The sequence below is a fragment of the Lacerta agilis genome, chromosome 2 (genome assembly GCF_009819535.1).
Source record: "Lacerta agilis isolate rLacAgi1 chromosome 2, rLacAgi1.pri, whole genome shotgun sequence".
In the NCBI taxonomy this organism is placed as follows: domain Eukaryota; kingdom Metazoa; phylum Chordata; class Lepidosauria; order Squamata; family Lacertidae; genus Lacerta; species Lacerta agilis.
Genome location: NC_046313.1, coordinates 104,586,360 through 104,602,166, shown reverse-complemented (window position 1 = coordinate 104,602,166; position 15,807 = coordinate 104,586,360). Strand labels below are relative to the sequence as shown.

The 15,807-nt window shown below is 46.4% G+C and overlaps 1 protein-coding gene across 1 annotated transcript in view; it reads right to left on the bottom strand.

Moving 5' to 3' along the window:
- Nucleotides 1-717: 717 nt before the first annotated feature.
- The window catches only part of PPP1R18 (protein phosphatase 1 regulatory subunit 18), a 43,814-nt gene continuing 28,724 nt past the window's right edge, over nt 718-15,807 (bottom strand). The window contains exons 3-4 of the mRNA XM_033141547.1: nt 4,674-4,881; nt 718-3,558 (exon numbers count right to left, since the gene is read on the bottom strand). Coding sequence (XP_032997438.1) covers nt 3,539-3,558; nt 4,674-4,881 — 228 coding nt within the window. The 3' untranslated portion in view covers nt 718-3,538. The remainder of the gene's footprint in view (nt 3,559-4,673; nt 4,882-15,807) is intronic.

Genomic DNA, 15,807 nt, shown 5'->3' with positions numbered 1-15,807 from the left:
AAGTTAAACCACTGCGAGAACAGGATGCTGGACTACACGAGCCGCTGGCCTGATCCAGCAGGCTATTCTTACATAAGGTTAGTTTCAGTTGATGTTATATGCTTCAGGGACTACCACAAGCTGTGGCAGTGTGTTGGTGACACCTCAGTAATTCAGGGAATGTGTTTTTCCTTAACTCTGGTGGACAGCCCTTTTCTTTTTATTGGCAAGCCACTGTCAGCCAATGTAGGCAATATTGAGCTACATAGACCAACGTATTTTAATTGTGTTCTAAGTCACTTGGAGAACTTCAGGTAGCAAGTAACTAACAAGTCTAATAAACAAGAATGATATTAACCATCTGTACGTATTACTTTAACATGTGTGTGTGTGTGTGTGTTGACAGAGGGAGCTGGTGGGGGAATTGTCTTTATGGTGGGAGAGATCCCTCCTCCTCTATCAGAGTACAGAAGAGACACCCTTAAAGGTAGAAGAGCACCAGATTGCTTTGCTGGAACACAACATGTCCACCTAGTCCAACTCCAGCTTTTCCACGAGGGTGATGCCAGTCTTCTTATTTGTCGCCAGTATTCAGAGGAATATGACTTCTGTAAATGAAGAGTCCATTTAACTATAATGGCTCAGAGACAACAGAAGAACACTAGGTCAACGTGCAACATCATTCTGGTTTATTGTTAATAATAATAACAATGCCATTTTTTTTCAATTAAAAAAACCCAACAACAACACTGATGGAAATGGCTGGACACAGCTGCTTCGGCCCTTGCCCCACACACATTGATCTGCGCAGACCTCATTCCTCCATCGAAGAAAGAAACACCTGCCGTGTTCAGTCATTCACTCATTCACCTGTTAATGGGCTCCAGACATAGCTGATCCCGCAGTGCAAAATAAGGGGGGGAGGGGGAAATGATAATAACAACAACTGTGCACAGATAACAAGATAAATTAGCAAGGAAGGAAGGGAGAGAGAGAGAAAAAAAAAGTGTAAAGTTCCTCATTCCCTCTCATCAATGTCTCCTTCCACTCATTCATACTGTTTGCTCAGTCTACCACCTGCACTCTAAAGAAACAACTTTCTGCTCTCATACGTTGGCCAATCTTCCGCTCTGTGTATGCATCCTCTCCTGCAGATGAGTTGCATTGTTCCTCAAGGCATTTAACCGACCAGTTTTCCCAGGTTCTATTCGCTCCAATTGTGGGGAACTCCTGTTCATGAATTTAAAAAACTTCCCCAATTTAAGTTAGGTGCTTCAGTTTAGTTACACATTTTCATCTAAGAGCATTAAAAAACATATGCATTGTGGTGTCACGGTGGGGCATTTGCCAAGGCCCTGAGGCTGCTCCACTTGTATATTATTTTTTGGCAGTGGGCATTGGGCAATATGCCCTTGGTAGGCCGCTGCTTCCCTGAACGGGCCAGTATTCTTGTCACTGCCACGTTTAGCTTGCTCTCTATCTGTAGCCCAGAGATGGTGAACTTTTGGCCTTCCAGATTCTAGTGGACAACAACTCCCATCATCCCTGCTGGCTAAGGCTGATGGGAGATGGAGTTTGCTAACTTCAGACCAACAGGTTCCCCCATCCCCACTCTAGCCACAGGTGCATTCCCACCCAAAGGGATACAGAGGCTACTGCACCTTCTCCATAATTACTCATCCAGAGAGGGCAAGTAAAAAAGCAGTGATACCAAAGAGGACAAGCACCATGGCTTTGTGGCTCAAGCGGTTGGCAATGGCTCCGCTACTGAGAAATGTGTCTCAGCAGTGGTGCTGATCCCTGATGCCAGCAATCACCTGAGACCAACAGCAGGGTCCACTCAAGAAACTGGATAAGACACCTTTGAACAAATGCACAACATGCTCTTTGACTTCCTCTTCAGCATTACTGAGGTTCTTATTGTCAATCGGTTGATTTAAATGATTGCTGAATTGGCAAAGAAAGATCCAGAACAGTCATGCCTCGGTTTGCTTGCATCAGTCATCTGGGAAAAGGATTGTGAAGTGCTCCTTCAGTTTGTGCGGCCCCTTGTTGATGAAAGGGACTCCTGGTAATCTCTCATCTGAGGCTTTCCCCAAAGCCTGAAGCCAGCTCTGGAGAGCTGTCTATACTCTGAGCTGCAACTGCTCTGCATTCAATCGTTTCTGAAAGCTGTTCTCAGTTTATAATCTCTGGGTCCACTTCTTTCCACTTCAAAATGCCACACGGCAAAAAAATGGCAAATACTAATCAAGAAGACAGTTTGTAAAATAATATTTTTTTTTTTTTTGGGGGGGGAGAAAGAAACGAATCCAAACCCCCGTTTATCAAAATATCACTTCATTTTCTAACATTCAATCTGCCTCTTCATCGCCCGTCATTCAATCCCACGTGAGTGCTGAATCCCAAACAGGAAATGGTCATGACCACAACAGGAAGCTGCATTTTTCGCCTGGTTATCCCCACTGCACTCCCTGCATATTCTGCTTTGCCCTCTGTCTGAAACAAAAAGAGGGGGGGAAACCCCCCAAACGGCCCCAAAGAGCAACTAGCGCTGCCCACATGCAGATTGCCCTTCCCCATTGACCCAATTCCATGCCTTAATACTGAGCGCTCCTGCTTCAGTAAACACCCAGGACCCCTCCCCATTTGCCCAGTAACATGCCGTATTACTCATGGCTCTCGGTGGAATAACTAGAGCCATGGAATGTTGAACTGCCTTCCTCCAGAACGGCTTTGGGGGAAAAAATGCAAGTAGAAAGCCCCACGCCCACCCCGCAATACTGATAGGCTGTGTGCCAACATAATGGTCCCTTCTCAAAGCTAGTTATTCCCTCCCCCACCCCTACTCCCCGCAAAAAAAAAAAAAAAAAAATCTCATCTCACTCACATGGCAGCAATTAAGTCCTACTGGACAATACCCAGATATTTTACAAAACAAACAAACAAACAAACAAACCCAATTACAGAAAAGTCCCTTGGCCAGTGAGGCTTTCAGCGGTATTTTGAGTGACAGCAGGAAGAAAGATATGACCATTATCATTAGCCCTTGTTTTGAAACTCTGCAACCCCAGAGAAGTGTGCATACAAGGTTCAGTGCTTCCACCTGCTGGCAGTTTTTAAACGAAGTATCGTAAGCCGGTGCTGCATCAGATTCCTTATTGGCTGGCAGTGCAAGGAGAAGAGAAAGTTGAGAGTGCCCTCTCCCAACTAGGTTGGGCAGCGTCTCTCACATGATTCAGAGTACACACACACACCCCCGCGCTTTTTCGGAGGTCCTGTTTTCAGTGCCAGTCAGATAGGGGAAAATATATGTATCAAAAATGGGAGAGTATTTTTGGAGAGGTCTCCATCCGAAGGAAGAAATGCACCTGTAGCCCCAGGAAAAAAGTGGTCGCCTCTCCCCCGCCCCTCAGTCTTTTGTGGCCCCAGCTTCTTTCCTGGGTGCGATAGTCACTGGAAGACGGAAAGAGATAAAAGGTCCAGTTGGAGGATTCAGAAAGTGGCGTGGAATCCTTGTGCATATTCCGCTGTCCTCTGAAACGGAGGCTGAACGGGGTTACCGCCGACAAGACTCGTCTGCAAAGAGGGAGAGAAGGAACACAGGGATTGTCAGCAAAAAAGGAAAGCATGAAGGCCTAAGGAATAATGGATGGTGAACCCCTTTTCACTAAATTGCTGGACTCTCGTCATCGTGGACCATTGGCTGTGAGGTGGGGGCTGATGGGAGTTAGGAGCCCCATCGTCCGCGTACAGCAGTGGTTCTCAAAGATTTTTCTCTGGGACACACTTTCAGAATAAAAATTTGCTCGCACCAAACAATTTTTTAAAAAATTGATAAATACTGGGGGGGGGGCACTCCTAGGAATGCTGTAACATAGAACACAAGTACAGTGGTACCTCGGTTGTCAAACGCAAACCGTTCCGGAAAACTGTTCGACTGCTGAAGCGTTCGACAACCGAGGCGCAAAGGGTGGTCTGCAAAGGCAATGGAGAAAATTGGAAAAAAAAACTCAGCGGAGGCCGTTTAACTTCCGAGGCGCGTTCGAAAACGGAAGCATTTACTTCCGGGTTTTCGGCATTCGAAAACCAAAACATTCAGCTTCTGAGATGCTCGAAAACCAAGGTGCCGCTGTACTTTATAATATGATCACAGGACATCCAGAAAGCATAAAACAATGCAGCTGCATAGGAGCATGAATCATTCCCAAAATAAGATCATAAGCGAGCCTCCTACATATGTACCTTAAGTATGTTTACGAACTCAGTGAGAGCTGTGAGCTTGCTTTTGCCAGATAATCCCGTTTACCATAGGTCTAATTTGAGACAAACTCGTCTTTTCATCTACACAAACAAAACATTTAAACGTTTCTTTGATTGTCCTCAAACCTTCCCACCACACTTCCTGCCACTTTGAGAACCACTGGTTGTAGGAAGTATTTAACAAGAGGGAGCCTTCAAGCCCTCAGTTCCCCAGCTGCTTGCCGTGTGTCAAGTGGCCCAGTCTGAAAACAGCTGTGTAGCAGCTCCAAGTGATTTAAGCTCTCAGTGAGACCCGATGTTGGATCTGCAAGGCTTCCCCTCTCTTTTCAGACTGTGCAACCGACCACCAACCTGCCTCTTGGGAACTCAGGAAGCTGCCTTATACTGAGACCAGCCATGGGTTCATCTAGATTAGTATTGCCCATACTCACCTACAATGAGGGGTTTGGTCCTCAGCAGGCCCGGGAGGCCCCGATGAAGCAGCAGCATCTCCTCCTCTTCGTCTTCGTCATCCCCATGGGGGTTGGTGCAGGTCAGAGGCTCCGACTCATCAGGAGGCCCATATTCCTCCAGCAAGGAGCCCTCTGACGGATACTGGAAGGTCCTCTCCAGCTGGTTCTCGCTGAATGAAATCTTAAGCTGCGTGGAAAAGGATAAAGTTGGTTAGATCTTGAGTTCCACAGTGTTCTGCTCTGTCATCTCCTCCTCCTTTTCTGGCCATGCAAGATCAGGCCACGGAGCCAACCTCTCACTTGATGGGGGCAGTCAACGGCATGCCCTCCAGACGTTGGGCTCCAACTCCCATCAGTCCCAGCCAAGCACAGCCAACGGTCAGGAACGATGGGAGTCGAACAACAGCTGGAGGATGCCATATTGGCGTACACACTGCACTAGGTTAAACCAATGGGTCCCTTTCATTCAGACAGGAGCATCCAGCAGGAAAAAAAAAAACACCTGCAAGTTGCGGGCGGCACGACAGGGGACTGTGCTGCACTGTGAGTGCCGCTGTTTTGTTTTTGAGAGCAAACTTCTCCTGGTTACAGAGATATACCCTGGGTCAGCAGCAGGAAGGCAGAATGGTGGGTTGAAAGGTGGGAAAGGCAAGAAGAAACAGGAAAGCACAAGCTTCGGGGTCAGGGAGTGAGGAGATGACCTGAAAATAAAGACAACAAAGAGTTTTGTGGCAACTTAGCTGTGGCTAGACTGTTGGCGGGGGCAGACTCCTGTCAGCACATAACACCGGTGCTTAAAAGCTTTTACTGGCTACCCATATGTTTCCAGGCCAGTGTTCAAGGGTCTTATATTAATTTACAAGGCCCGTAACAGCTTAGGCCCAGGATACCTTAAGGACCCCTTGATCCCTTATATTAGGGTTTCCCAGACTTGGGTCTCCAGCTGTTTTGGGACTACAACTCCCATCATCCCTAGCTAGCAGAACCAGTGGTCAGGGATGATGGGAATTGTTATCCCAAAACAGCTGGAGACCCAACTTATATCACTGAGATCTTTGTGGGGAGTCTCTGTTGGCGGTCCCCCATGGCTCAGAGGTACAGCTTGTCACAAACAGAAGCCTTGCATTCTGCGCTATGGGCCCAATTCTGTGAAACTCTTTCCAAAGTCTTTCCTATTTCAGCAGGCATTTGAATGTCTGTCTCTATGATGAATTTTAATCATCCTTTTTCTCTGTCTATTCTTTTTAAAGTATTTTTTTTATTGAAGATTTTCTTGATTTACAAAGGTGTGTGCAATTTTTGTCTCTCTCGTATTTTTCCCCATGTAACATTTTTACAAATCAGTTTCGTTTGTTGAGACATTAGGAAGAAAAGGGGGAAAGAGGTGGGTGGGATGGGGAGATGGGTGGGGTGGGGTGACAATGTTTCTATTTTACTTAATGTATGTAGGGTTTGGTGTCATCGGTTTGTGCAGGTTCTCCGTTGTTCGCTTGTGCTCCTTTGGTGGTGAGAGAGGTTGGGGTTGGCATAGGGTGTGATTGTTCATTTGTGGTTGGCTGTGGTGGTCTTTGGTTTCCTGAGTGAGTGGGGTGGGTTAGTGTTTTTGATCAGGTTAGCTATACTGATTTGTATGCTGTCGGTAGATTATTGTCATTGTCTTGTTGGGCTGTGTGTGTGACGAAGAGGAGCCATACCGGGGTGAAGGAGTCTTCTTCTATTTGTCCCCGTGCCAGTTTCAGCTTACTGGTTAGTTTTTCTAGTTGGGCTGTTTCCCATACTACTTGGTACCATTGGTCCATGCTTACTCCTGACAGGTCTCTCCAGTGTCTGGTTACAATGTTTCTGGCTGCTGAAAGTAGGTGGGTTATGAGTTCTTTGTGGTGTAAGTGGGCGTTATTGTCTTGGAAGATGTTTAGTAAGACCAATTCTGGGATGATTTCTAGCACTTGTTTGGTTATCTTGCATATTTCTCGTATGGTTGTTGTCCAGAATAGTTGGATTTTGGGGCACTCCCACCACATGTGGAGGTATGTGTTCTCTGTCTATTCTTAATGTTTATGCACACTGCCTAGGAATTCGGAGTATCAAATGGCATACGAATACGTGGAATGAAATAAAAACTAGCAAGCAGATCATGCCACAATAAGCTTGCCAGTCGTTTGGGAGTTGCAAGATTCTCTGTTGGTTCTGCTGGAAAACAGAACAAACAACACATTTCTACTCTTTCGGGCATCTTAAAAAATAAAGGAGGTTGTCTAGCCTTCCTTGCCAGGTAAGTCACTGCCGCTACCTGCCAGAATGTGTCGTCCCCTCCCTTATGCACACACATGCTCAACCCCCATGGCAAAATATAGAGCGGAAGCTGCAGCAGGAGATAAACCTCGAAGGAAATCAGATTAAGCTGCCCCACACCCACCCCTGCAGCTGAAGAGAGTCAAGCGACCATTCTCAAGGGCAGACGTCCTCTGAGACCCGTCACCTTGGCGAGCGCTGAGAGCATGACAGTCCAAAATAGCATGCAGAAAGAGGAGATAGAATATGCTGCCTGGGGGTGGGGTGGGTAAAGGACCCAATATATTCTGACAGGCTCTCAGTAGCGGACATTGGGCCTCAGGAGGAACAGTTGATCATAAGAAGAGCTTTGCTGGATGAGACCAAAGGAGCAGGATCCCCATGGAGACCAGGCGAGCATTGTGGATGGGGTGTTTTCGCAGACCTTTCTGCCTACCCTGACATTTCCTGGCTGTTGATATTGTTTGGCTCCGGCAGCTGTAGTCGCTGAAATTCTATGGCAATTTGAATGTTTAAACTGTTATTTATTGGTCTTCACGGTCCTGTGGCTATTGCATGCTGCTCTGAGATTTATACACAAAAAAGGTCTCTTAAAGATTTTAAAATAAATAAATAAATCCAATTCAGCGTTTTACTCCCAAGGGGACCAACCAGATGCCTACTGGAAACCCCTCCAGGAGGATGTGGGCGGAAAAGCACTCCCAACTTGCCTCTAATCCTGCAGGTAGCATATAGCAATCTCGACTAGACGCCATTGGCCGCTTTAGCCTCCATGAATATTTATTTATTTTTTAAAAATGTATTTCTTAGCCTCCATGAATTTGCCTAATCTCCCTTCAGCCCATTGGTAGGTTGGCAGTTATCTCAGTCAGCTACTCTCGTTACCAAACATTTGGCACAGAAGACAGTGGTACAGTCCCAATTTGCCCAGGTTGCCTGTAAACTAAAACTCCCATCTTCTTTGACCACACTGGTCAGGCTGGCTGAGGTTGATCGGAGTCTTAGCCCACAACATCTGGAGGGTAACATGTCCCCCAGCAATGGACAAATGGAATTTATCAAGAATTCCAACCTTCCCCACCGCAGTGCTTCATCCCTGCATGCATCTAGCAAACATACGGAGAACGTCTGAAGCAAGAAAGGCTCTCGACTTCCGCCGAGACATCTGGGCCAAGAGACCCGGCTTTAAAAGGTCAGGAAATGTGGCTTCTAGACAGGCTTAAAACTCAGTAACTTGTGGCAGGCCAAAATTCAACAGATTATGTTTAGCCCTATTAATCAATTTCCTTGCTGTAAAAACCTAAGTGCCTTGCACCTAGTCCAGCATCCTGTTTCTCACACTTCTGGGAAGGCTGCTAGCAGAGCAGGAAAACAATCACACTCCCGCACCTGTGGAATTTCCATAAGCCACATAACTGCAAAGCAAAAAAAAGCTATGGCAGGGGAAAATAAGGTAATCAGGGAAAAGGTGGTCAGAGTTCATTCCTCATTTTTATTTTTGTAAATTGACGCTGCAACCCACCCATTACATCAAGGCTGGGGGATATCTGCCCCTCCCCAGATGTTGTTGAACACCAATTCCCATCAGCCCCAGCCAGCGCAGCCAACGGTTAGGGATGATGGGAGTTGTAGTCCAGCAACATCCGGAGGGCCAGTGGTTCTGCAGCCCTGAATGACATGGCCTCATTGCTGCTGCTACCTGAAACAAGGAAGACCCAGAGTGACCTAAAGATAGAATCTCAGGAAACACAGGAAGCCATGACCTTGCACAATTTGTTTGCTGTAAAAGCAGGGGAACGACTTCAGAGGGATGGTGTGAGAAAGGACAGGACAGGGATTGTAAAGTGCTTAACTTACAGAGATTTAACCGTCCTCTGTAAATGATTAACTGTAACTTTACAAAGCTGAGCTCAGAATGGACCATGGAAGCCCAGACTTTGTTTTGATTTTGTCATAAAGTTCTGCTGGTTCTGGCAGGCACGGATGAGCCCCTTAGAAGCCCACCCCATTGCAGTTTTAAGGACCCAGTTTCCAGATTGTTGGTTCAGGCCACTGATGCCATCAACCTCCCAGGCCCCCTATGTTTAGCGACCTAGGGGGTCCTTGATCTCCTTCCCAAGTGTTCCCATGGGAATTAATCCAAGCTAATCTCAATTAACTGAAGTCTATTAATGACCCAGGGAAGAGGTGGGGGAGAAGATTTGTTTGTAGACTGAACAGGGAAGAGAAAAGCCTTTGCCAAATGGCATGGGGAGGGAGTGTTGGAAATGGCTTGTGCCTTCACAACAGAAAGGAGCAGGGAAGACATTTCCACAGTCCGGTGGCAAGCATTGTCACTTGCTGAATCAAGTCAAGCTGCTGTTCCAGTCACAGGAAGCAGTTAAAAAACAACAACTTGCCAGTTCTAGTTAATGGGCCTGAGCAAGGAAGAGTCACACCCTCAGAAATGGGGGTGGGGTGTTGGTCTACACCAGGGTTTCCCAAACTTGGGTCTCCAGCTGTTTTTGGACTACAACTTCCATCATCCTTAGCTAGCAGGACCAGTGGTCAGGGATGATGGGAATTGTAGTACAAAAACAGCTGGATACTCAACACACACAGAAGAATGCAGCGGAATGAGGTGGCATGAATTCTGGTACGATATTCTGATACTTGCAATTTGATGTACTTGGGTTTTGTTTTGTTTTTAACATGGGAAGGGTCTTAAGCAAAAGGGGGCGGGAAGTGTCACTAGGAGCAAAAGCTTACCTTTTAAACACTGGCTTCACTTTGCTTTTAACAACATGTTGTCAAATATTAGCAGGTGATCATGCTAATCCTTGCTTGGAAAGCTTCCAAGCTGATGGTAAGAGCACAGAAGAAGATCAGTCTATTTCATTTGGTTTCCCCGCTCTGGTTATGTAGAAGAACTATGATGATATGCGGCTTAACCTCAAAACCTATTTTCAGCCTCTAGACTACAGCACACAAAGTACGGTAATACTAGAATGCCACAGAACATGTGCAGAGTGCCTTTCCCACACCACCAACACAAAGAAAGCAGCCATTGCACCTTATCTCAAAATAGTGATGGGATGGGATTACCTAGGCTACGCAATGAGGGACAAAATAGACTAGGGAGTGGGGAGGAAGGTTAATTTCCCTTCCACTTTTACCACAGCCAGTTTGATTTGGGGCTACCCGTGGACACAGGCAATTTGCAAAAATAATTTCCAGCAGAATTTCCAGAATTTCATGGCCGAGGGACCTAAGTAGCCGCTGAGCCACAATAGGAATATACAGTAGTACCTTGGTTCTCAAACTTAATCCGTTCTGGAAGTACGTTCCAAAACCAAGGCGCGCTTTCCCATAGAAAGTAATGAAAAATGGATGAATCCATTCCACACTTTTAAAAACAACCCCTAAAACAGCAATTTAACATGAATTTTACTATCTAACGAGACCTTTGATCCATAAAATGAAAGCAACGAACAATATACTGCGGTCACACAATCCATCAGTAGCTGAACTGGGTTCCACACAGTCGCAAAAGCAAAAACGCAAAATAAATAGCCAAAACAGGCAGACCTCAGCATAACACTCCAAACAGAAGTGTGGCACTCCAAACAGAAGTGTGGCACTCAAATCGGAAGCGTAACACTCAAAACGGAGCACATTTGACTTCCAAAACAAGTTCGCAAACCAGAACACTTATTTCCGGGTTTGCAGTGTTTGGGTTCCAAGTTGTTTGAGTACCAAGGCATCTGAGAACCAATGTACCACTGTAGTGGTATATGAGAGGAATAGTTCAGTTGATAGAGCATGAGACTTTTAATCTCAGGGCCGTGGGTTTGAGCCCCATAGGCAAAAGATTCCTGCATTGCAGGAATCTTGGACTTGATGACCCTCAGGGTCCCTTCCAACTCTACAATTCCATGAGTCTATGACCTGACTGAGTTGACTCTGGCTCACAATCGCATCTGCCACGCTAGCATTTGTTAGGCTTCAAGGCGCCCCAGTTGTGCTGCCCCCCCGGAACAGATGTAACATAGCTCTGGAATGTGCGCCACTGGCATTCACTCCCTCGCTCTTTCATACAAGAATAAATATTTCCAGCTCTCCTCCCAGGAGGAGACCCAGACGCTGCTTACTGGGTTTTCTTTCTTTTCCCACGCATGTTATCAGCAGCAAAGGAAAAGAAGAGGAAAGTCCTGAGAGGGTTCTCTCTAGACTTGTTGGTGGTATAGCCGCAGCTGCACGGGTCCTGGGCTTCTCTCTCCTGCCCACCCAGGGCTGTTTTGGTGGAGTAGGTGACTCAGAACGGGTGCATTCCTCAAGGAGGCAGGCCTCGGGTGGGTGGGGCCCCGGCATCTGTGGTGAGGAGGGAGGAAATGCAAAATTCAAGACAGGAGAAGGAAGGGCAATGAGACAGCTGTGTGGGAAGGGTTGGGTGTGAAACAGGGGAAAGAACAAGAAACTGGCATGGGCCTAGCCAGGATTTTTGTTGGGGAGGGAGGCAGTATCGACATGATTGGTCAGTTAGTTAAGTATTTCTATTGTTTTACTTGATAGGGGGCTGGGGGGGGGCAGCTTGGCTACACCCCTTGGCTACACCCATGGAAAATGACTTCTGAGTTCCCACCTAAACCATCCCTAAACACACCAACAGCCAGCCCATTATTTGAGCGCTGATCCTTCATATAGAGGAGGGAGAAAGGTTGTTTTCTGCTGCTCCAGAGAAGCGGACACGGAGCAATGGATTCAAACTACAAGAAAGAAGATTCCACCTAAACATTAGGAAGAACTTCCTGACAGTGAGAGCTGTTGGACAGTGGAATTTGCTGCCAAGGAGTGTGGTGGAGTCTCCTTCTTTGGAGGTCTTTAAGCAGAGGCTTGACAGCCATCTGTCAGGAATGCTTTGATGGTGTTTCCTGCTTGGCAGGGGGTTGGACTGGATGGCCCTTGTGGTCTCTCCCAACTCTAGGATTCTATGATTCTGTAGTTAAAACTGCACAACCCACGCAAACAAGAGGAAGGTACCAGCTGGTTTGCGGAAACTCTGAAAGGTTTGCTGGAAGCCCACAAATCTTTAGAGGGGGAAAAGGAAATAAAGAAGAGGAGGGAGATCCTAAAACAGCTGCTCAATGTCTGCAGAATGCTGGCTGTCTTTCAGGGCGGGGGAGAAATTTAAAAAACCGGGGCGGAAAAGGACTGGAACTCTGAATAGAAGCACTTCATGCTGCAACATTAATTTGTTTTTCCTTTTAGGTTCCGCAGTTTCCCTTTCCTTTGTAATTATGCCTGCTTTTGGCTAAACCTCTTCATCCTTGTCCCGAACCAGAGCCAAGTTTAAGTCTATTTAAGTTGCATGGGCTTGTTCGCCTTTCCCCCTTGTTACACTTTCTCACCCAACCACGTTAGCTATCCCCTCGCACTGTCAAGTTTAGGCTATAAGCTCTTCCGACATCAGGGAACTGTCTTTTTGGGCCTCTGAAACCCTGCATAGTGCCCCATACTCCTGAGAAGTATTACGTTATATCGATGGTTGTTCCTGCATTGCAGGGGGTTGGACTAGATGACCCCGGGGTCCCCTCAGATTCTATGATCTATGTATTGGTTATCTTAACTGATGGCCAGCTGCCACTCAAACGGCCTTGAATATATGGATTGATGGTGCTGTGGCACAGATGAGAGATAATGCAGCAAAGTTCATTAGATGCTTAGATATGAGTGTTGGTGGCACAGCAATCCTAGGTTGTTTTGTCTACTGCAAGCTTGCAGCTGTGAGAGAGAGAGCTACGTTTCATCAATTGCTAGAGAACCCCCTCCTCTGATAAGGATCTGAACAGTCATCTGTTGCCTTGGCAACAGGATCTACAAGGAGCAAGCCTTGAAAATTATCCAGGATAACAGAATTCTGCACTTAGATTGCTTTTTGCGCTGGGAGCAAAACAACACTATTCTACTGGGTCCTTGCTAAGAATTCGGTGCTGAGTTTTAAAGTAGAGATGGGGAACTTTGTGGCTCTCCAAGTGTTGTTGGATGAGAGCTCTCATCACTCCTCGCTATGCTAGCTGGGCCTCATGGGAGTCAGAGTCCATCAATACCTGAAGAGCCACAGGTCGCCCATTGTATCAATAGGAGTCTGTCTTTACAGAGAACCTACACCTGTGTGGCATAGTGGTTAGAGCAGAGCTAGCCAATGTAGTGGTCTCCAGATGCTGAACTCCAGCTCCCATCATCCCCAGTATTGACCACCCTGGCTGGGGCTGATGGGCATTGTAGTGTTACAACATCTGGAGGGCATCCTATTCTCAGCCGAGCCTTTTTGCAGGGCTGTTGTGTGAATAAGGGCTCAGCTCATCACCCTCAGCTGCTAGGAGGAAAGCTAGGATTAAGTAACAATAATAAATGAATACTTCATTTGACTTGTCTTCTTCTGTACCTTCTGTGCTGCTATCCAAGATTTGGGAGAAAAGTCTGTGCTTGACGTCCCACTGATTGCTCAGAAAATAAATAAAAAGGAGAGGGAGGGGCTGTCTCTATCGTGGCACCCATGCTGCAGAACTCTTTCCCAAGGGAAACCCATTTGGCCACCCCCATAGTAACAGCATTTTGCAGGCAACTGATGTCATTTGATGTTTTACAAAGCTTTTCCTGGCAGTAAGCACAAGATAGTAATATGCTGATAATCATAAACCTTCTTTGGACTCATTATTTTACTGTTCTTGTGGTGTGCTTAGGTTTTGTTGTGACTGATCTTATTGCTTTCATTTTTATTTTTATTTAAAAAAACCTTTTTGTTTTAGTCGCTACGTACTGATGAGTAATTAAATTGACTGTGGCTTTCACCGCTGGGGCACTACCACGGTTTCGTGGTGTATTTTTACGCTGCTGCTTTGAATTTAATGCCAGCTTTTAGTGAGTTTCAGCACTTTTGAGGCAGCCTGCTGTTTTTTAAAGTTTTTATGCTGTCTCAGGTACTTCCTGGCCGAGTGGCAGCATATATATTGCCTTTCAGTCTTGCACAGGGCTCTCAAAGTGGCTCACAAGCATAATAAATAAATGAAAACAAACTGAAAAACAAATGATGGAGCTACAAAACCAGCATCATCACAAAGCAGACCTCCAGGCGGCACGAAAGGTGTGTTTAAGTGAATGAATGGGTGGTGGGTTTAATTTAGCAGGCCAGTTCAAACATAAAGGACCTGAAACACCAACCAAAAAATGTTGCTGCAATTCCCCAACCACCAGGAGTGCTGTTGTTCAGGGCTCCAGCCAGCCTGCAACACGAGCCTTGGAGTGCTGTTTATATCTATTGGGATCGGAGGGAAGGGGGTTTCAAGAATCATAGAGTTGGAAGGGACCCAAGGGTCCTCTAGTCCAACCCCCTGCATTGCAGGGTTCTCAGCTAAAGCACCCATGACAACCTCTGCTTAAGAACGAAGAAGGCACCTTTTTTTCTTTCGGCTGACTTAATAATAATAATATTAATAATAAATTTTTATTTATACCCCGCCCTTCCCAGCCAAAAACCGGGCTCAGGGCGGCTAACACTAATTAAAATCACAGCAAAAACATAAACACAATCAATTTAAAATAACAGATTAAAATACAAATTTAAAAATTCAATATTAAAACTGCAGTCTCATTTTCAAATAACCCACTAATAAAAGAATGAAGCATAAATATCAAACAGAAACCAACCCAAAGGCCAGGTGGAACAGCTCCGTCTTTCAGGCCCTGCGGAAAGATGCCAAATCCCGCAGGGCCCTGGTCTCTTGTGATAGACTGTTCCACCAAGTCGGGGCCAATACTGAGAAGGCCCTGGCCCTAGACTTGCCTCTCCTGCGACTGCACACTAGAACAGGGGCTGCCAACGTGGCACTCTCCAGATGCTGTTTAACTGTATCTCAAATCAGCTCTGGTCAGCACAGCCAATGGTCAAGCCTGATGGGAGCTGTAGTCCAACATCTGGAGAGCAACCCACTGGCTAACCCTGCACTAAAAGACTCAGGTATGCAGTTGGATCCCAGTCCCAAAGGGGTGAGATTGCGGTTTGCTTTTCTTCCTGGAGCTTTTGAACACCAAGTCATGCATTGGTTGAACCCTAATCTGCCCCGTTTACAGGATTGTTACTACAGAGATGGGCATGATAGCTACAATGCTATGATTCTTTAGATCTGAGGTCCTCCATCATGACACCCATAGGCAGTATAGCTAGCATTTCCATTGGGGGGGGGGGTCAGAGCTGTTGAGCTTTTGGGGGGAACGTCTCCCCCCCCCATGTTCAGGTTTTCTCAGACATTTTGCCAATTCAGCAAAAATCCACCCGGGTGCCATTTCTGCAGCCTGATTCCCATACGTGTCCGGGAAAACCTGGACACATGGCAGCCCTAATAGCACTCTGAGACACCTCTCGTGTTGCCTGCTCAGGCCCCCTGTCCCTCCCAATGTTTAAAGAGGGGTTTGGCGGTGGGACACTGCCTGCTCTTTTATCTGTGTTTTGTTCTGAGGTGTGTCAGACTTAAGTTTAGCCTGTGGGGTTTTTTCTGGAGTGGGGTGCTTCTAAGCATCATCATTCCTACTGTGGAATGGATATTCACTGCCATGCCAATTTTTATTTTATTTTTTGTTTCATTTCTCTTTATCTCAATTTACAAACTTAATATCCTTCTGCATATTAGTCCCTGGCCATTGACCATGCTGTCTGGGACTGATGGGAGCTAGAGTTTCACATGTGCAAGGCCGCAGGTTGCATATCCAGGGCTAGATTTAGGTTTCATGAGGCCCTAAGCTACTGGAGGTGAATGGGGCCCTTTATATGTCCAGCTGTCCTTTG